The sequence below is a fragment of the Callorhinchus milii genome, unplaced genomic scaffold (assembly GCF_018977255.1).
Source record: "Callorhinchus milii isolate IMCB2004 unplaced genomic scaffold, IMCB_Cmil_1.0 Scaffold21, whole genome shotgun sequence".
Classification (NCBI taxonomy): domain Eukaryota; kingdom Metazoa; phylum Chordata; class Chondrichthyes; order Chimaeriformes; family Callorhinchidae; genus Callorhinchus; species Callorhinchus milii.
In genome coordinates, this window is record NW_024704762.1 from 5,420,050 (window position 1) to 5,441,049 (window position 21,000).

The 21,000-nt window shown below is 47.4% G+C and overlaps 2 protein-coding genes across 2 annotated transcripts in view; both read right to left on the reverse strand.

The window, feature by feature from the left end:
• Window positions 1–482: 482 nt before the first annotated feature.
• Window positions 483–8,869, reverse strand: znf414 (zinc finger protein 414). The gene is made up of 6 exons (XM_042342855.1): window positions 8,860–8,869; window positions 7,485–7,856; window positions 3,386–3,547; window positions 3,135–3,240; window positions 1,794–2,341; window positions 483–1,208 (listed from the first exon to the last, which is right to left on the reverse strand). Exons 1-6 carry the CDS (start codon window positions 8,867–8,869, stop codon window positions 985–987), a joined length of 1,422 nt encoding a protein of 473 aa, XP_042198789.1. The 3' UTR covers window positions 483–984.
• Window positions 8,870–13,024: 4,155 nt separating this feature from the next.
• LOC103183479 (unconventional myosin-If) overlaps window positions 13,025–21,000 on the reverse strand; it is a 41,531-nt gene continuing 33,555 nt past the window's right edge. Inside the window, exons 21-28 of the mRNA XM_042342678.1 lie at window positions 20,267–20,436; window positions 19,273–19,418; window positions 18,745–18,891; window positions 17,779–17,927; window positions 16,958–17,035; window positions 16,257–16,470; window positions 14,782–14,951; window positions 13,025–14,168 (exon numbers count right to left, since the gene is read on the reverse strand). Of these exons, the coding sequence (XP_042198612.1) occupies window positions 14,092–14,168; window positions 14,782–14,951; window positions 16,257–16,470; window positions 16,958–17,035; window positions 17,779–17,927; window positions 18,745–18,891; window positions 19,273–19,418; window positions 20,267–20,436 (1,151 nt within the window). The 3' untranslated portion in view covers window positions 13,025–14,091. The remainder of the gene's footprint in view (window positions 14,169–14,781; window positions 14,952–16,256; window positions 16,471–16,957; window positions 17,036–17,778; window positions 17,928–18,744; window positions 18,892–19,272; window positions 19,419–20,266; window positions 20,437–21,000) is intronic.

The following is a 21,000-nucleotide window of genomic DNA, read 5'->3' on the forward strand; positions in this document are numbered from 1 at the left end:
TGCTCCTTTTCTTTTTGCATTAACTGTTTCACTAGCCTGGTTTATTTGTTCGTTTTTAAAAATATATAGGAAAACAATTAGCGTTTGGGCCAGAAAAGTGTAAATGCAGGAAAACGGAATGGATTGGAAAAAAAAAGAGAAAACTTTTCCAATGTGGCAGTTCTGATCGTTTGAGAGAGAAAGAGAATTTTTTTTTAAATTAAAAAAAGGAAACTTTGGGATTGAAAACTATTTCAATTTCCACCAGACATGAACAAAATCTCGGTGGACTCAAATTCAGCAACAATCCAATGGTAATAATAACTCTAGACAGATATTTGGGGAGAACAAATTTGCAAAGCTATGGGGAGAGCGCGGGGAAGTGGGATTAATATTGATAGCTCTTCCAAAGAGCTGGTACAGACACGGTGGGCTGAATGGCCTCCTATAACTCTATGATTTGATATAGTGCCTCATCGGGTGGTTGAGAGGTCTCAGAGCACTTCACAGAATATACTGCAAAGTGGTGTGACTGTGTACTCTGTGGGCAAAATGCGGTAGCCAATTGCGCACAACAGTCTCACACAATCAGTCGTGGACTGAGCGTCCAAATTTTTGTCTTGGGGTGGGGAGGAGGGAATTATTGCCCCCGGAAAGCAATCCGCCAATCGACCAACAACCGAGGAGTGTTTGAACTTACAGTCCTAAATTCTGCCTCCTTCCTCCCGCCCGACGACACCTGCGCAGTAAACGAGACGGATGGGAGCTCTCCTCAGCACGGTGTGCGACATGGGTTGAAGCCTTTGCTTCTGGTTGCTGACTGACTTAAGCGTTGCTGACGGAGGGGCATGCTGCAAGCTAAAACAATAGGGAAATGAGGTCGGCCAGTCGATGTGGTGTCGCCAGCCATGTTATTGGCACGCACGGCAAACGTAAAGCAAAAACCCATCGACCGTCGACTGTTCTTTTGTTGCTGTTGGAACGCAAGTCCGGGACGAAACGAACCTAGGTAAACAGAGACTCGCCGAACTGCATGGACAATGGGCTGTAATTGTCGCCGGAGTTGACGAACACCCCCACCTCGTTCGGCAGTCTGCTGGGCAGCCCCTTGCCATGCTCCTGCACGTGGGAGGTGATTTCCTCGCGGGACATGCCAGAGTACGGGCACTGCATGCAGTTGTATCGCCCTCGCGTGTGCTCCCACACTATCCTGCTGTTGGCTGATTGAGCTGAATAAAAGGAAAAAAAACCCCAGAAAGGTAAAGGAAACAGGACTACAATCATGCTTCCCAAATACGTCGGTCACATAAACTCTAACTCTGCCAGACAACTCGCAGGCGTATCGTATTACCGTTGGCTCTCCCCTCCCACCCCTCGTGTTTAATCCACCTCGTCTCCATGAAGTGACTTTCCGTTGATCACCGAAGTGGGCTTTGACCTAACAGTCGAGGCTGACACTCCTGATGCTGTGCTGGAGGAGCGCTGCATTGCGCAAGATGCCGTCCTTCGGGTGAGACGTATAAACTGAGCCCCCCCCCTCCTCCTCCACTCCCCCACCCCTTCTGTGTCTGTCAAAATTAATTGCAGCTTGCAACGGTAAACGGCTTTCTCCTGGAGTTACAAGAACTTCAGCTGTGACCCAGATCTGCCATGTTTAAAGATGTTCGTATTGCTTGAAATGGTACAAAGAAAAACGTTTGGACCCCACGTTTCTGGAGCTTTCTTCTTAAGAGGAAATAACCTCTATCCCCTGCACCAGTCTGCTCGGTCCGACTGACAATGGGATGGACAAAAGATCAAAACTCATCGCTCACCTGCACTCTTCCTCCAGACGGCGTTTGAGAAAGGCAGACTTTGGGAGGGGACGTAGGGCCTCAGGCGAGGCTGCAGGCCGGCCTGGGGGAGGCTGTAGGGTCCGGGATGCATGTAAGGGATGAACGGCCCGGGAACTTGTGCGTGCGCTTGGCCGGGAAACCTACCGAGGCCGGGCGCCGCGAACAGCGAAGGCTGCAGCAGCGAGAAAGGGTGCGGGCCGGTCGAGACGAGGGGCATGGAGCCGAGCGAGGTGTGGAGGCTCGGCAGAGGGCTGGGCAGCGCGGACGCAGGTTTGGAGCTGGCGGCCGGGCTGACGGTGTCCGCGCTGCCTTCCTTCTCCAGCTGCTTGATGACGCTTTGAAATATCACGGGTTCCACAGGGACCGGAGTCTTCAGGAGAGGGTCGGGTTCGCTGGAGGCCGGTCGGCCTGGACTCCAAGGCTTTTCCGCCTTCAGTGACTGAGCGTTCGTCGCGAGGTTGGGGCACACGTGCAGGTGTTTGAAAAGGGATCGGTGTGACCGGAAAGACAATTTGCACGTCTCACATCTGCGGAGCAAAACGTTTCGAACAAAGGCCGTTAAAAGAAAAACTTTGCGAGGGAAAAGTCAGCGCCCGGCTCTTCTGGTGGGTTTGCACGTAAAAACCAAATGCCAGGATTATTATTAATCATTATTATTAATAAATACACTGACTCCCCCCCACCACCCCGTCTTTCTTGCCCTGTAGCTTCCACAGTTGGCAGCTCTTCGTTGGATTGGAGAGCAGCAAGAACTACAACAAATTGCATTTATATAGCGCCTTTCACATTTGGGAGGATGGCCCAAAGTGCTGGACAGTGAGGGGATTTGCACCCGAGCTGTGGGTTATCATAGTAATATTAATAATCCTTGCGTTTGATAGAGTGCTTTATCATGTCCTTTAGGGGCTTCAAAGAGCTTCACAGAATATGTTGTGAAGTGTGAGTGCTCTACTACGCTACAGGACTCCACGCGAGTTGGGTTCAGAAACGGGTAGGTGACCGAAGGCACATTCGATTAACGCGGGAGCGGCTAAGGAAAGCAAGGGCATTCTGCCCAGAAGCACACAAGCCTTATTTTTATATATGCACACACACACACACATACACACATGCAAGCACGCACGCACACCAAGTTCCCTTCTGCTTAAAGTTCACTGAAACAAGCCCTCGATTTTAGACACTCGCCCAAAACACAGCGTCTGAAAATCTGCCAGCAGTAAAAGTAACTTGCGGCTGTATCCTGCGTTCTTATCGAACAAAGTACAGGATTCACGGCTGAATCCGCCGAGGGTGTGACAGGAAAGGAAACAAAAAGCTCACTTGAAATATCGGTTGGGCTTGTAATGTGCTCTCATGTGGTTCATCAGGTGCTGCATGCTGGCGAAAGCCTCGGTACAGTCGTTGGTGGAACATTTGAACACCTTCCCTGTGAAAGAGGTGCAAGCGTCAGTGCAAGCGTCAGAGGCAGAGACACGACAGGGGGTGGGGGTGGTAAAACCCGGACAGAACATCAGAAAGCAGACAAAATAGGTGTCGGTTTGCGGACGCTGAGATGGGTCAGTGTTCCATACCCTCCATTGACTGGGTGGTGGCCACCACTCTGTTTTCCGACGCTGTGCATTGAGACATTCTGCTATGAGGGTGGGCGCTAGGCTCTTCATAAGGCAAGGCCTCGGATGGAAAGCCCTCTTCACCTCGATCCAGAGCGAACAACTTTCTCTGGTGGATACTATCTGGGTGGGAGAGGGAAAAACAAAAAGATTCAAATCAATCATCCGAACTTTCCCACACAAAATAACAACAATAATCCTTGCATTTGATGCAGCGCCTCATCACCTCGTTGAGACGTCTCAAAGCGCTTCGCAGAACATACTGTGCGTGTTTTGTGGGTGAAACGAAGCAAATTATTATACCAATTATTATTATTATTCCACGAATAACAACAACAACAACAAATAACACCTCAATGCCATCAGTCTGGATCCTCATTTCAGCGCACAGCAAACTGAGCGACGTTAAGAAGTGCCGGTCGCTCTAAATATTATTGGTGTTAACATTCTTTAACTTTTAAAGCCTGGCTGCGTATAAGGGCAAGTCAGTAATCGGCGAGCGCAGGGAAACAGCAGAAGCTGGAGCGACTTTTAAAGACAGTTTTCGAGCAGTTTTCGAGTCATTATTGCAGACATTCGACTGGAGAAAGATGGGAGGCAAAGGTTTATCTCAGGCCATCTTGCCATCTCAGGCTTGCCGGCAGTATTTACCGAGCATGAGACTGAGCACCTCTGCCCATCGCGTGCAATAAATGTGCCCCCAGCAGCAAACTGCGGATACAAAACAGCCCGTCGCCCTCAAGGTTTTGATCCACGTCGATTTGAATTTAGTTTCCAATGAAAGCGATTTGTTTCCTGAAGGATTTTGCGAAATTCCTCCAACCCGGTTTGAAAGCGGTAACGACAACAACAACGACGACTCGCCCCCTCACCCAGAGCGATGCCGGGGAGGGTGGGGGGGGAGAGAGGAGGTGACCATAGGCACGGTCGAAGAGGAAGGTTTTCAGGCGTGATCTGAAGACGGGGAAGGAAGGAAGGGAGCGAGGTGGAGAGAGAGAGAGAGAGAGAGAGGAACAGCATTGTCTCAGGTACAGATTGGCACCTCTTGGGCGTTACTGTGTTCTTCTCACACGTTTTGAAATAAATCACCAAATGATACTTCCACTGTAAGAATCGTTGAGAGCACCTGCGTCAGAATCAGATGAAGCAACGCAAACACACGTCACTTTGTCTCGAACAGCTAACGCGTTCCCTTTTCCCACCCCCAAGAAGTCTGGCGACAACATAGCATTGCTTTACTTGCATACACGAGGGAGAAGGGAACAGAAGGTGTTCGGTGGAGGGGATTAGGAGGTTCATGTAGAGTATAAACAGTGACACATGGACTCGTTGAGCCAAATAAGATGGTTTCATTGCTGTACCGTCTGTGCAACACTTCTCAAAAGCTTTCATACTATTCATTTGGGGGAAATCGAGAGGGAATTGTGCGTATAATTGAATATATTGCACACACACAAATGTTCCTTAAATACACATATTTATCCTGCAAATTGGAGAGATCACAAATCAAAATACTCCTTGCACTTGATAGAGCGCCTTATTACCTCGTTGAGACGTCTCAAAAAAATCCTCACTGAATCTTTACTGCTTAAGATTTATCGACTACTGTAATCCTCCGACCCATGCTAAATAAAAGCACCACATCGCCAGCCTCACACACCTACAAAAATGGCACCGTCCACAAAATACAGTCAATTAATTTTACAATGCACTCTGTGAATCGCAGCAACGACACGGTAAGGTGCTATGTCAAATGAAAAGATTATCGTCAACATTATATCTCTGCAGAGCTCAAAGACGCACAATTAAGAATTTTACCCAAATCTACGTGACCTAAATTTTAGGCAGAATAGTCTGCAGAGCTAAGACGAGGTGAAATCCCAGGGTATCTTATCTTGTAACTGGCATTAAACTCAAGTTTATTGATAAAATTTTTATGCAAAACAATTAAAACAACGGGCTCTCGAAAGACGAGGCAGAGTTTTCTAAGCTGCAAATTCAAACTGCTTTATCCTATGCATAAGCCAAACACTGACCCCCGACATTTCTCGCGGTCGTAGATTGGCCAAAATAATTTTGCGAAAAGTCTTAAAATGTACTTTTAATTTGCAGGCTGGGCTCAAGATCAAGCCTGGCATTTTTTTTCCGCGCAAGCTTGCGCCGCCTTAAGCTTGAAGCCAACGATCCTGAAGTTCGAATCTCGCCGCGTCCACCTCAGGAATCTAAGCAGCACTTTTCAGTCCCGAAGTTCACTGAAACTTAACTGCGCGTTAAGTCCCTTTTTGTTTCCGGACGCAGATGTACATCGGACGCGGGAGCTGACTTCGCGACGTGACACCAGGCTGGAGCGGGGGATTCTCTCTCGATAATTTCATCTCACGACAATAATAGTCCCCGCATCCGACGCGGCGCCTTATCACGCCGCCGAGAACGCCTCAGACGCGCTTCGCGGAATAGACTGTAAATTGGTGGTGGGGGGGGGGGGGTGTGCGGGGTGTGTGGGTGTGGGCGTGTGGGGGGGGGCGAAAGGCGGCAGCCAAGAACAAAGCGCAGTACGTTTCAAATCATCGTGAAAGCTGGAGTGGGGGTCATTGGTCCAGTCTTGAAACCTCGGCGTTACGACTCGGGCTGACTCAAAGCCATGTATTATTTCGTGTGTGTGTGTGTGTGTGGTGGGGGGGGGGGGGGGGGGGAGAAAGGGGGGAAGAAATGGCTGGTGGGTGGGGTGGGGGGTGGGGGAGAGGCGTCAACGCAGCCGCAGTCACGCTACCCGGGGGCAGCCCCTCTGCGTTCGCCGAAAAATATCCCATCCTCACGGTTCTCGGCCGTGGGCGGCGTGAAACGAAGGCGACAACGGAGACCGACCGCTTCGGTTCCACCAAAGGTTTGATCGGTTTCGCTGGAACGTAAACAAGACTCGCGCTCTCTCTCCTTCTCTCTCTCCTTCTCTCTCTCTCTTTCTTTCTTTCACTCTCTCTCTCTCTCTCTCTCTCTCTCGCTTTCTCCCACACCTTTGAAGTAAAGTGAGAGAAAAGAGAGACAGAGACAGACAGAGGGAGAGAGAGACAGAGAGAGAGAGATGTGTGTCCTTTAAAATGCACTGACACACACATATATATTATCCCTCCATCTCTGTCTCTGTCTCTCTCTCTCTACCCCAACCTCGGAGAGAGAGAGAGAGAGAGAGAGATACGTCTCCTTTAAAATGCACTGACATACATTATCCTCTCCCCCTCTCCCTCCATCTCTCTCTCCCTCTTTCTCTCTCTCTCCCCTCTCCCTCTCCCTCCCTCTCTCTCCCCTCTCCCTCTCTCTCTCTCCCCCCCCCTCTCTCTCTCCCCTCTCCCTCTCCCTCTCTCTCTCTCCCTCTCCCTCTCTCCTCTCTCTCTCTCTCCCCTCTCCTCTCTCTCCCTCTCCTCCCTCTCTCTCTCTCCCCTCCCTCTCTCTCCCTCTCTCTCTCTCCCCTCTCCTCCCCTCTCCCTCCCTCTCTCTCTCTCCCTCCCTCTCTCTCTCCCCTCTCCCTCTCTCTCTCCCCTCTCCCTCTCCCTCTCTCCCTCTCTCTCCCCTCTCTCTCTCTCCCCTCTCCCTCTCTCTCCCCTCTCCCTCTCCTCCCTCTCTCTCTCCCTCTGTCCCTCTCACATTCCCCCTCTCCCTCTCTCTCTCTCCCTCTCCCTCTCTCTCTCCCTCCCCCTCTCTCTCTCCCCTCCCCTCTCTCTCTCTCCCCTCTCCCTCTCTCCCCTATCTCTCCTTTCTCTCCCTCTCTCTCCCCTCCCCCTCTCCTCTCTCCCCTCTCTCTCTCTCCCTCTCTCTCTCTCCCTCTCCCTCTCTCTCCCTCTCTCTCTCCCTCTCCCTCTCTCTCTCTCCCCCTCTCCCTCTCTCTCTCTCCCTCCCTCTCTCTCTCTCCCCTCCCCCTCTCTCTCTCTCCCCTCCCCTCTCTCCTCTCCCCTCCCCTCTCCTCTCTCTCTCTCCCTCCCCCTCTCTCTCTCTCCCCTCCCCCTCTCCTCTCCCCTCTCTCTCCCCTCTCCCTCTCCCTCTCTCTCTCTCCCTCCCCGTCACTCACCAGTCGGTTCCTTGTTCGGGGGTTCCGGTGTCCTGGGTTCGGGGGTTCGGGGGTTCCGGTGTCCGGGGTTCGGGGGTTCCGGTGTCCGGGGTTCGGGGGTTCCGGTGTCCGGGGTTCGGGGGTTCCGGTGTCCGGGTTCGGGGGTTCGGGGGTTCCGGTGTCCGGGGTTCGGGGTTCGGGGGTTCCGGTGTCCGGGGTTCGGGGGTTCGGGGGTTCCGGTGTCCGGTGTCCTGGGTTCGGGGGTTCCGGTGTCCGGGGTTCGGGGGTTCGGGGGTTCCGGTGTCCGGTGTCCTGGGTTCGGGGTTCCGGGGTTCGGGGGTTCCGGTGTCCGGGGTTCGGGAGTTCCGGTGTCCGGTGTCGGAGCCGCTGAGACTCTCCGGAAGGAGAAACGGATACAAAATCCTCAGAGTACGTTTCGCAACAACAACAACAACAACAACAAAGCGGCGGCACTGCTGTGGCCCATCACCACGTGGGGCCCCGAAACATCGCGAGACTCGGCGGCGAGAGGGGGGGGGGAGGGGAGGGGGGAGAGTGAGTGGGGGGGAGGGGGTGGGGGGGGGAGTAGGGGGGGGGAGAGTGGGAGGAGGGGAGAGAGTGGGGGGAGGGGAGAGTGGGAGGAGGGGAGAGAGTGGGGGGAGGGGGGGGAGTGGGGGGAGGGGGGAGAGTGGGGGGAGAGAGGGGGGAGGGGGAAGAGGGGGAGGGGGGAGAGGGGGGAGAGTGGGGGAGGGGGGAGAGTGGGGGGAGGGGGGAGAGGGGGGGGAGGGGGGAGAGGGGGGGAGGGGGGAGAGGGGGGGGGAGGGGGAGAGTGGGGGGAGAGTGGGGGGAGAGTGGGAGGAGGGGAGAGAGTGAAGGGGGAGGGGAGAGAGTGAAGGGGGAGGGGGGAGAGTGGGGGGAGGGGAGAGAGTGGGGGTGGGGAGGGAGCGGTGGGGGGGAGGGGGGAGGTGGAGCGAACGAGGGAGGGGAGGAGGGGGCGCAACACCAGGGACATCATCTTAAAGATGTATCATCCCCGGGAGCAAATCATAACCCCCTCTCCCCCCCATCTCTCTCTCTCTCTCTCTCTCTCTCTGTCTCTGTATTTTTTGGGGGGGGTTTAGATAATAATAATAATAATAATAATAATAATAACAATCCCGGCCCTCGGACGTCTCAAAGCGCTTCGCAGAATAGGCTGTAAAGTGAATTGACCGTACGTTTTGGGGGCGAAGGGCGGCAGACCGTCTGGCGCGCGGCCGCGTCCCCCGCAAACAGCCGCCCATTGAAGTGACCGATGTATTGTTGTTGTTTGGGGGGGGGGGAGGGGGGAGGGGGTGGGGTTTGGGGGGCAAAGAGAGACGAGAGGAAAGGGTCTCCGTTTGAGGAAGTTCCAGACTTGCCGCCATCACCCCGTCCGGACCCGCAACACCAACCTCGGGGTCCTCCTCTTCCTCTTCGACCGTGCTTTCGATCTCCCTGCGCCCCCCCCCCCTCCTCCCTCCCACCCCCGCCCACTACTCTCCACCCTCTCCCTCCCCGACCCCAACCCCACCTCCCGCCCCCCCCCCGCCCCCCAGGTCGGCTCCGAAACTCTCGTCTGTCCTGTGCCTTTGGACGTCCTCCCGACGTGAAAGGCGCTGTGTACATGTCACGTCGTCGTCGCTGTTGTTGTTACGTCGCTCATCGGGACGATTCGGAGGTTTGGAAAGTGTTCCACCGCTGGTGCTTTTGTTCGAGAAAAAGCACAGAGGCGTTGCAATTCATTGCCTGAAGGATCTCGAAGCGTGTCTACGCTGGAATTAAAAGTTTTCTTTCTCCCCCCCCCCCCCCTCCCACCCCGACCCACCACCATCCATTCGAAAAGACCCTCACTCTCGTGTTCAAACCCTTTCTCACCCCCTGGCCCCTCCTTACCTCCCCGACCTCCTCACTCTCCAATCCGGCACCTCCTCTTGTCCCTCGCACCCTCTGCCCCACCATCGGAGGTCGTGCCTTCAACCACTGCGCCCCGAAACTCTGGAACACTCTCCCTCAATCCCTCCGCCTTGCCCCCTCTCGCCCCTCTTTCAAGCCCCGCCTGAAAACTTTCCTCTTCAACCGCGCTTATGGCCACCTCCGGCTCGGGGTCAGGCTCCGCCACTGTCAAGCGCTCTGAGACGCTACCCTGTGTGGAGTGTGCTATTTAAGTGCAAGTTGTTGTTGGTTGTTCCCACTCATTCGCTCCCCCTGCCCCACATTATCAATAGGCCGGTTTTGAACAAAGAATTAACAACTATTGTTATTATTATAACTAATTCTGAAATAACATTAATAATAATAATCCTTGCATTTGATACAGCACCTTATCAGGTCTTTGTGGTGTCTCAAAGCGCTTCACAGAACATACGTAAAGTGCATATACTTTGTGGGCGAAACGCGGCAGAAACCAGAGAGAAATTCCACGTACTAATCTGTCGAGAGAAGAAAAAAATGTAGAGGAGGTTAGCAATAAGGAGAAAAAGAGCAGATTACTGCATACATTAAATATGAAAGTAACTCATCCGGCTTCTCAGTCCCACAGGGGGGAAAGAGCTTCTGTTGTCAGCCGTTCTGTTAGAGCAGATGGCGGGCGTTAACCCTTCGCTCTCCCTAAATCTGGAGCAGATGGGTGTCTTCGAGACGTTGCTCCCACCACTTATAACAATAACAAATTCCATTTGCACAATGGCCAGCACCTCGGGACGTTCTCCCTACGTGAAAGGCGCTGTACAAATGTAATTTTCTACTGTATTTTGTATTCACGTCGGGATGGATGTCGAGGGTTTGCACCCGAGCTGGGGGGGTGGTGGGGGTTGGGATCAAGAGGGGTGGAGGGCAGGGCGGGTGGGGGAAGGAGGGTGACCAAAGGTGTGTTACTTAGCTGAAGAATGGCCCGAGAGACCAGCCTCGTCTTTAAACATTAGAACACACAGGTCTACAGGGATATTGGGTGAAGAACACAAATGGTCTTGATTTTGTTTACACACGTTGCACACGGAGCAACACGACACAAAAAAGTCCTGTTTATTCATAATCTGTATTACAAAAGTTAGTTACATCGGATTCTTGTAATAACATTCTTTTACATCTTATGACTCGTGAGTCTCGAAAGCAAACATATACACATAAACGTCTCTATAAGCGTAATAAATTCTCCTCAAACAAAGAAAGACAGTATCCTTTTCATCATATCATATCTGAAATTCGACTTTGGTCAACGCACTTCTCAAAAGAAGTTTCCCCAAAGTTTGCTATTTAAAAATTCAAGATGCTAAAGCAAATTAACTTTGAATCTCTCGCTCTCTTCCCTCCCCATTAAAATAAGAAGGGTTCTGCAAAATAGTCATCTAACAGACTTATAACAGAATATTTACTAACAGAAAGACTGTGCAGAAGTGATAGTCTTGGATTGAGTCAGACAAGTTGAAAGTTATTCTTTATTTGTTAACTCCAGCCTAATTCAAGTTACAAAAGAGATAATTGTTCCTTCTTTGTAACGCTAAAAAAAAAATCGCATGCATTTAAATGGTACGGGGATCCAAGCTGCATTCTGTATTGTGAATCATTCTGTAAAAGTACAGCACATAACCAAATCCCCAATGGAACCTGTGGTCCTGCATGTAGCTCAACCAATCCGTGATACAGAAGGAAAAAATTTTCAGCGGTCAATAAAAAATTACTGTAATAAATTACTGAGTCAGTGGCTCACTTTGCAAACTGTTCATAGGAACAGGAGTAGGCCATCCAGCTCATCAAGCTATTCCTCCGTTCAATCAGATCGTGGCTGATCTGTACCTCACTTCCAATTACCTGCCTTTGCCCCATAGCCATGACATTAGTGGACTATCCTTGCATTCACTCACAGATAGAAATACGCAGAACTGGTAACTTGGGAGACAACAGTGTACGTTCTCAACCGTAAACATGAAAAAAAAGATAATAGTACATTTGGTGATCAGCATCGTATAACTTACACTTTCAAATTTAAATGAACTTTGTTTAAAAAGAACCCATCAAGGATTCCAAAGACAGTATTTGACAATCAACGCTTACATGTAACACCGAGCAATGAGCCTTTCACACTCTCGTTTTGTAAAAATTACCGTTGATCATTTTCCCTGACTTTTAATTGTGAATGTACTGGAACGCGGATGGCACTGGAGAGTTTTATTCCTCAAATAGTAAGAGGAGATCTCAAGGAATTTGCTGCTACGTGTTGAAAAATTATTGGACAGAACAACAGTTCCAGATTTGTTGGCAGATACAATCCACTTGTGTTTATAGCATGTTAATAGGCTCTGGAAATATTTGCTGAATTAATGAGCAGATTTTTTTGAAGCACGCCAGGTTTTTAAGAGATCAATAATTCAATATTTGCTATCGTGCGCTGCCAAATAGTCCGACTGCTTGCAAAGAGATTTGCCGCTAAGATTGTTTGCTGATTTCATGCCATTTGTTTTATTTATACATATAGATGATGCTGACTCTCCAGTGCAGTGGGGGTGCTTCAGGTGAGAGGTTAAACCGAGTTCCCGTGGCACTATTTGACCAGAGAAGGGAGTTTCTCCCGGAGCGCTGGCCAAAAATCCCCTACATAAAATTGGTCACTCATTTTACGGTTGTTTTTGCTGCACGCAAAATCGGTTACTCAGTTCACCCTCAAAAATAAACACAGTCACGCCACTTTACAGTATATCCTGTGAAGCGTTTGAGATGTCTCAATGACTTCGTAAGGCGCTATATCAAATACAAGCATTATTATTATTTATTTTGAGAATATCTTGCTTGATAAACTATCTAAATATTTCCCGGATTTTATTTCCTTAATGCTCTGCTGTGTAAAATGCTTCGCAGTGTCCTTCCAAAGTGAAAGGTGCTACAGTATGGAAAAGTAAATTGTTTTTAGAATCGGAAAGATGATTTAGATCCATAATGTGTGACAGTAAAACCTTTCCCGCTGAGAAACCCGCTGAACATAATCACCAGGCAAAGTGCTGCAGACCTGTGCTCCATACAGCAAAAGTTACTGTTTTTTGTTCAATATTAGAGGAAATAGCCTTTGTGATAAACCCAAGGGCCTCTTCCAACATCAAACATTATCGTTTAGAGACTATCAATTACATGGTGAACTCCGTTAAGTGCAAATAAATTCAATACTTAAACGTTTACGACATCCTCATCTGTTCCTATTGCACTAGTATGAAATATTGCAATTGCTGAAATCCCAGTTATAAAGTGGCCTCCTCAATTGCTCATATTAAACTGTCTGTGTGATCCAGAGCTACAAAGCACCCGCAAATCTGCCGGGATACATCAGTGCTCTTACCCATCCCTCTTAATACCAGTGACCTCAGATTCCACTTGGTCCAAATCTGCCAGGACTAGTTCGGCTTAAATTCTAAGGTTGCGCAAAATTGTGGGAAAGCCTTAATTAACTTTGGAAGCCGATTACTTTTCAAGTCAGGATGTTGCTGTGCTCGTATTTTGCCATTGCCGTTACAAAATACAGTCACTGCACTTTACAGTGCATCCTGTGAAGCGCTTTGAGAAGTCCACCTGACATGAAAGGCGCTGTAACAAATGTAAGGATTTTTGTTAAAACTTGTAGTCAGTAGGTTTCCAAAGCAAGAATAAATGGAAGAATTTTTCCACAATTCTGCGCCTTCTTAAATGTTAAGACAGAAAGGTCTGATCTTAATGATTTATGATAAAACAAGTGATGTTCAATGGATCATCTTTCTTCAAGAGAAGCATCGCAGTCTAATCCAATCCATTCCTCATCCAATGTCCACACAGGAACACAAATAGGAGTCACTGGATAGTGATTAGGAAGGAGGATGTGTGCGTGTGTTTGTGTGTGTGTGGGAGGGTGGAGGGAGCCTGTCTGAAATATTCCTTCCCTAGCCCAGGGGCATTTGTAGTTCCCTTACGTGTGCCCCGGCTGAGATTAGTTAACTAGGGATTGAATCTAAGAGTTTTCGAGCCTTTAACGGTTCATTTTCCTACTGCACGAAACGAGAGCCATGGACAACCCATTCTATATGAAAACAGATACGGTAACAGCAAGCAAACATCATTCAAAGCGCATAATGAGATCCTGAATGACATTAACATACCCTATCCTGTAAGGTACCCAATACACATTTGACTGACCCATCTCAAACAATATACTAACACAGATTTCACAGGATCCGAGATCATTTAATTAGGTGGACCAGCCTGATGTGGTCCAACTAAGCTCTTTAGAACATGCTCCCTGTAACAGCAGAGTTAGGTGAAATTGACTCAACCAAGAGATCACTATTGGTTTCTTAATAAAAAAATATTGGTTTACTAGTGCAAATTAATCTTTATCTTTTAAAAAAAACATGTTTTTATAATCTGTTTATAGATTATTTACTGAAACTTGCATCCGGCGCACAGTGACTTCTAGTTCCTAGAAACTAGCAGTTATTTTTCCCCCCATTAGAATGCAATATGCAGACTGTCTCAAACCCTGAATCAAAGGTTTCCTATAAATAAACAGGGTCTTGGACAAGTTTCCCCCCGTTCAATGCTCATTTGTAGAGGTTTCTCAGTGCAGTGAAATTTGGCATCACTTTGCAATAGTTCAGATCTTCTCCACATAGTTCCCCGGAAAAAGTCCATCTTTCCCATTTATACGTCCCTTCCACCATCCCGATGAATCTGAAAAAGGTGATTGTGTCAATGAGGATCAAATAATAATCATTTCACTGTAAAAGAAAGGCATTTTAGAGGTCAATATTTTTCCGCCCGCAATTTATTATTTTCCAGTGATTTCGAATATGTCTCAATAAATATCAACTGACGAGCGATCTTCACAGATGCCCCTGAACCACGACTCCCATCAGGGTCACATTTCGTGGGGTGAAAAACTTGAGACGTGATGTGATAATTATCACTGGCAATAAATTAAGCCGGTAACAAATGTCAACAATGGTGGCTCACAATCACTTAAAGGTTGTCCCCCCTCCCCACTGACAGTCAGTATAGATGGCTTTTGACTGCACTTTTTGCCCATGTGATGATTAGCACATCACGTGTGGTATTTTTCCGCCCCCAAATTAAAAAATAAATAAATTGGTCACTCAATCCGCGACTGTGGGACGCTGCTGTGAGCAATTGGCTGCTGCGTTTCGCCCACAAAATAGACAGTCACTAGACTTTACGATATATACTGTGAAGCGCTTTGAGAGGTCTCGAAGATATAAGGCGTTAAATCGAATGCAAGGATTATTATTATTAATTGTTACTGCACATAACAGGAACATCATCTTACCTTCTACAAGGAGTTCTATGATGTCGTTGGTGTTGAAGCTGATTTCATCTACATCCTGGCCCGAGTACTGATAAAGTGCCCGGCACTTGGGACCCTCGCGTCTAGACTGTGGTTTCGGATGACCTACTGCGGGGGGAGGTTTTTGAGAGACGCTTTTCCTTCTTTGCATCCTACGGAACACAGATTTCACAAGATCACAAGATCAATCACAAGATCCATTCAGACGAAGAAATCGCTTTGGGCCCATTTGATTTCAACCTTTCAGAACACCATACACTAACATTTTCCCATCACAGCCTCAAGCTGTTTGTTAAATGAGTCTAGTGAGCTGGCCTCAACCAGGCTTTCTGGCAACCGGTTCTTCCAGTTACTCTCTGGGTAAAGAAAAAGGTCCTGAAATTGCCCTTTTGCAATCTATTTCCTCTTATTCTACTGCCTCGGTTCACCCTAAAGTATTATTCTGGCTTTACTTGTGCAATCCCATTTTAAAACTTTGTACACACCTCTATAAGGTTCCCTCTGAGACATCGGCGCTCAGGTGCAACATTTTGGAAGAATAATGCATTGTACTCCTAGTCCTTCATTACATTGTGAAACTAGGTAATGAATGTTACTGCACAGATATGCCTATAATGGGACTAAATTTAGTTTTGTTCATTCTTCCCCCGCACCCCCCCCCCCCCCCCCCCCCACCACCCTTCTTGCATCTCCTAAAGGTAATGATGGAACCTCCGGTTGGGGTAAAGTTCCAATTGTGTCTCTGATATCTTACTCTTCTTCAAAGGGACGTCTCGATAGGTGAGGGAGAAGGGGAGGGAACAATCATAGCAAAACCCATTCCAACTTCCACAATTAAGGACGATCTAGTTAGCGAACTGCAGTGTAAGCCTAGACAGCGAGCTCAAACATTCAAAGTGGGCCTTGAACTCATAACCTTTTGAATCAGAGCTATTAACTCTTAACCGAGCCAGGCTGACACCTGAGAAACAAAGGCTGGAGAGCTTTCCTTTGGCTCTATGTTGGTTGTGGCATTGCTCTACCTTCTTTTACTTACGTAGACATAGATACATAGACATGGAAACAGGAATAGGCTTTTCAGCCGCTTGAGTCTGTTCCGCCATTTTATAAGATCATGGCTGATCTATACTTCAAGTCCAGTTACCCACCCTTGCCCCATATCCCTCAATACCCTGACCTAAATTTTCTTTTAACTCCATCTTGAAAATGTGAATGGATCCAGCATCTACAGCCTTTTGGCGAAAGAATTCCAAATTTCCACTACCATTTGGGTGAAAAACTGCCTCTTGATTTCACTCCTAAATGGCTTAGCTCTAATTTTAAAGATTATGACCCCTCGTTCTGGATTCCCCCAACATAGGAATTAGCTTCTCTGGATCTACTGTATCGAATCCCTTCATTATTTTAAAAACCTCAATCAGATCACCCCTCAGCCTTCTGAACTCAAGGGAACATACCCTGCCACTCCTTGATCAGGTACTCTCATGAACTCCAGATTGGTATTATTGTTGACTGATTTTCTCGCCCTGGTGTTTGCCCCCAGTTTGGGCAGTGAAGGCATTTCAGAATGGCCTGTGATCTTTCTCGGGCTCTTCTGGACTTTGGTATAGGTATGTTCCTGGCTCGCCTGATTGTACCGTGATGATCTGGGCGCCCCGTTCCGATGAGAGTCTTCAGAAAAGAGAAAATAATTAATGGTAAGAAAGCTTCTTCCATCCTAGTGGCACCAGGATGGGATTCTTTAAGATTCTTGTCCACCATCCAGTCAACCATTAATATTTCCATTACATTTGCTGACCTATTCGCGAGCTAATACAATGGTGAGGTAGAGAGCACAGAAAGAAAGTTAATACTTCAGCATGCAGTTCAATAACTTGTGACGTTCAACAAATCACGCATATGGGTGGAATGGAAGATTAACGAACCAACGCCCGGGGATGTCCTCCCGACGTGAAAAGTGCTTTACAAATGTAATTTTGTATTGCACGTTGATTGTGGGAAATGAAAACTGAACCATCGCCTTTTTTATTAATGCAACTCTCTTCTCATTCTTTATTTCAACCAAAGACATCAGAGACTTGTCTGCAGTGGTCTTTCACTCATTCATTTCAGATACATCACCCCCACCCCCCCACACTCACACGTAAAAAATGTTTACCTGGCGGTGGAGGGGCTGATCTCGATGGTGCTTTTTTCTGAAATCCCCTGGTGACTGGTATGCCTTTTCTGGTTGGTTCTGTTAAACCAAAAGGGAAAGAAAATGCTTTACATGAAGATCATCTAATAGGGTCCCAATACAACAACAAGAAGAACAACAACTTGCATCTATATGGCACCCCTCACACCAGGCAGTGTCTCGGAGCACTTGTACAATGCAAGATTCAATACAATATTTGTATATAAATGCAAGTTGTTATACAATATAATGCGAGATTCACCATTAGCACATTTCACAGTTAACTACTACAGCTGATGCTGATAATCAGGCAATTTATTTTAACACTGAGGCCAGTTATACTTTAGACATTAAATCCTGTGTACGGGTGGAATGGAAGATTTGCAAACTATGATGTTTTCAGTCCAGGGACACATTCACATTCGGCCCATTTGATCTCATCCCTCCAGGATACCTTCCCCTCCCGTTCTCTCATTACAACGTCAAGCTTTACTTCCAAATTCCAGTGTCCTTCAGGGCCCACACAACCAGTTCTATATAAATGGAAGTGGTTGCTGTTCTGTCAGACTGTTCCAGGTGTAAATTACCCCCTGCATGAAGAAAACCTTCCCAGTGTCTGTCTTGAAATTATCCTTCTTGGTCCGTCCAAAAGTATTGTTTAAGTTTTTCAATCCATTTAAAATGAGGTATACAGTGAGGTCGATGTTAGTGCCACACAATAACTGCCTGGCAGAGACCAACTCATCTCAGCACAGATCAGAGGTTGAGCATTGGAGCATTGGGTGTGATTATCAATGACTCACTTGAACTTTTGGGCAATCCTTCACCGATACTGATTTGAAGAGTTTTTCCTGCGGGTTTAACCACCGCCACCTCCCCTACGCCTCTGATGAAGCTGAGATTCCGACTGCCACCACCTCCCCAGCCTTCCTTCTTGATCTTGAAATGTAATCTGTTAAACACAGGTCAAGTAACAACTAAAGTACACAGCGTAAAACACAGCACAAAGCCACTTTCAAAATCGGTCCTCATAAAATTCCAACGTTAAGGTGACTGCTTCGGGTGACTGATCAGACAGGCACTTTATCAACGAAGACAAAAATTTGGAACATGCTTTTTTCTTTAGTGTTTCCCCCTTTCTCTACTGAAGGCACTAGCACTTCTGGTGACATTCACAGATGCCTGCTAACAAGATCAAAAGATTAGTTCAGATGATGAAAGCCATTCAGACTAATCCCGTCAGAATCCCCAGCCTTGCTTCCATCACAGCATAAAGTTGCTTTTTAAATGGGTCCCAGTGACCTGGCCTCGACCACCCTTTCCTGACTAACCCCATTCCAGTCGTTAATTACCCTCTGGGCAAAGGAAAACTTCCTGGTATCTGTCCTGAAATTGCTCTTTGCAACTGTAACCAGTTGCTAACTACACTGCTATTTTGACCCTCATATTATAAACTCTGAGTCAAATAAAATTTGCCACTCACTCCATGTGAGGCTGTTTGTGGGACATTACTGTGTGCAAACTGCCAAATTCACCTGCAAAATACACAGTCACCCCACTTCAGTGCCTTGGGACATCCTCCGCCATGTGAAAGGCGCTATACAAATGTAATTTTGTTGTTGTTGTTTACAGTATATCCTGCGAAAAGCTTTGAGAAGTGAAAGGGCGTCATATCAAATGTGAGGATTCTTGAACCAGCTCGAGCAAAGAAAGCAATGAAACGTTTCAGTGGAGCGATCAAAGAATAAAAAGATGTTCTCTTTACTTACGAGTCAGAAAAGTTGAGCTTCAGCTTCCGACTCGTAAGCTCTTCGATCCGTTTGCATAGCAGACTGATGAACTCCGTCTTAAACACAGACTCCAAGAGGCTGTCATACTCTGGTTCGTGCAGGATAAAGAAATCATCCTGCCTGGAGCTGCAAGGAATGCAGAGGGATAATGTTGGTTCAACGACCACGACAACAACAACAACAACGCTTTGCATTTAAACAGCACCCCTCACGCCAGGATAGCGTCCCAGAGCATCATGTATCTGTTAATGGTTTCAACCAGTGCACGGTGTCGGTAGTTGTCAATGAAAGGCAGTGCCAGCATTATAAACCGTAGTGGACGGAATGGAAGCTCCGCAGAGCTGTTCTGAAGTGAAATTAGTTTTGCCCCACGCTGGGCAGAGGCAAGAGTGAGCAACTGAGCCAGAAAGCTGCAGATGAGCACTTTTTTTAGTTAGGTTATTGTCTAGAATTTCCCTTGAAGACAGAACGCAAGCAACTTAGCATCAAAAAATGCAAACGCCATACCTCATAGACACCGCAACGATGCTTTGTATCTCGATCTTTCTCTTTATTACCTCCTTGATCTGCCCCTTTTCAGGTCCCTTCTTAACCTTTTCTCTCCCGATCAGATAGATATACTTCGGAGATAGAATAAGGTCGCGCTTTATAATCTAAAAATAATTAAATAGAAGAGTCATTTGTTATGATCGAAAGCGATATTGAGTGATGCTGTGATACAAATAGCTGACCAATGATCGCTGTGGCACATCTTGTCATGATCTCTGGGCTCAAAGGAAGACCCGTTATTAAGCACTGCCCCAGAGCACAAGATCGCTTATAACATGGGTCTTCTGTGAACCTGTGGCTACAGGAAGTTGCAGCGAAAATGTGACAGCTGCAGGAAATGTTATACGCTTCTGTTTCTGGCACGGAAGTTGGCTGATTAGCTGTCCCAATGCCCTCCTTATCCTCCCAGTACTTCCCTATGCTCCTGCTCCTATGGTATAAATGGATGACTGGATTTAGTTATGATGAAAGGTAAGTCAATTACATTTAAAAAAAGAATGCAAAATAGATTCGACTCTTGATAACTCGACCCTGAGTTCATTTGTCACTACCACGTAAGTCATCATGCTGTCAACTTTCTGCCACATTTATTTATATATTTATACATATGCCTAACTTGCTACTCCGGATACTAAGCCCTTGGAGTGACGTGTTATCATGCATTGACTGGACACACACACTACACTTTACTGAATGCTTTGAGATGTCCTCCTGACGTGCCAAGCAAGGCTCATTCGTTTATTTTACTTATTGTAATTGTATAAACTCTCGAAGAACAAAATGCAAAAGGGGTCGGTGAGCAGGGAAATTGGATTTGATTAGATAAAATACAATTCAATTTACATTTATACTGTGTAGCGCCTTTCACATTGGGCGGACAACTTAAAGTGCCTTGATAGCTCCATAAGTCTACATCCTATAGTCACCAGTATTTTAAAAAATCACTTGTTACCTTAAATCGTCTGTCAAATTTATTGACAGAATCTGCAAAATCTACCCTCTCCCGCTTTGCCAGGAACTGCCGTAACTCCGGCCTGTCCTCCATGCCAAGGTAGTCGCCAACAAAGTTCCGGTTGATGCTGTTTCTTCTTCTCTCTTTGAAGTTGTACAGAATGCTGGAAGCTATCAGCCCACAAACATAAAGACACTGTATCAGCACAACGTTTCACCCTGGGGATATTGAGGCTGATTGCAGCCCCCCCCATTGAGATCAGCTACCTCAGCTGGAGGGGTCGAACTTGGTTCTTGTCATGTTTCCATGGCTCAGTCTCACCCTGGGCCTTTTCCCTCTCTCCCTCTGGCTCAGTGTCAGGCTCCGCCACTGTTAAGCGCTCCGACTCTGTCCCACAAAACACTATATAATTGAAATTTGGGCAGTGGAGCTCCCAAGACTATTTGAGAGAAGTTGGAAACATTAAGCTTTACATCCACTTAGTAGTTGGGGTTTGGTATTCTAAATCTCAGCATTTAATGCAAGGATTATTATTATCATTGTTCTGCAGGATAAGATTATTTCTTTCCTGTATTTGTGTCTTCCTCCTGCTCTATGATTATTTATTGCAGTCAGTGATGAGCCCAGGATTTAGGGTGTAAATCGTCTGATGTTATTCCCATCACAAGGAGCTGGCCGGAGAACAAACCGTGTAGGCATCTCTGATGGTGTCACGAGCTAATTAAACTGGTTCA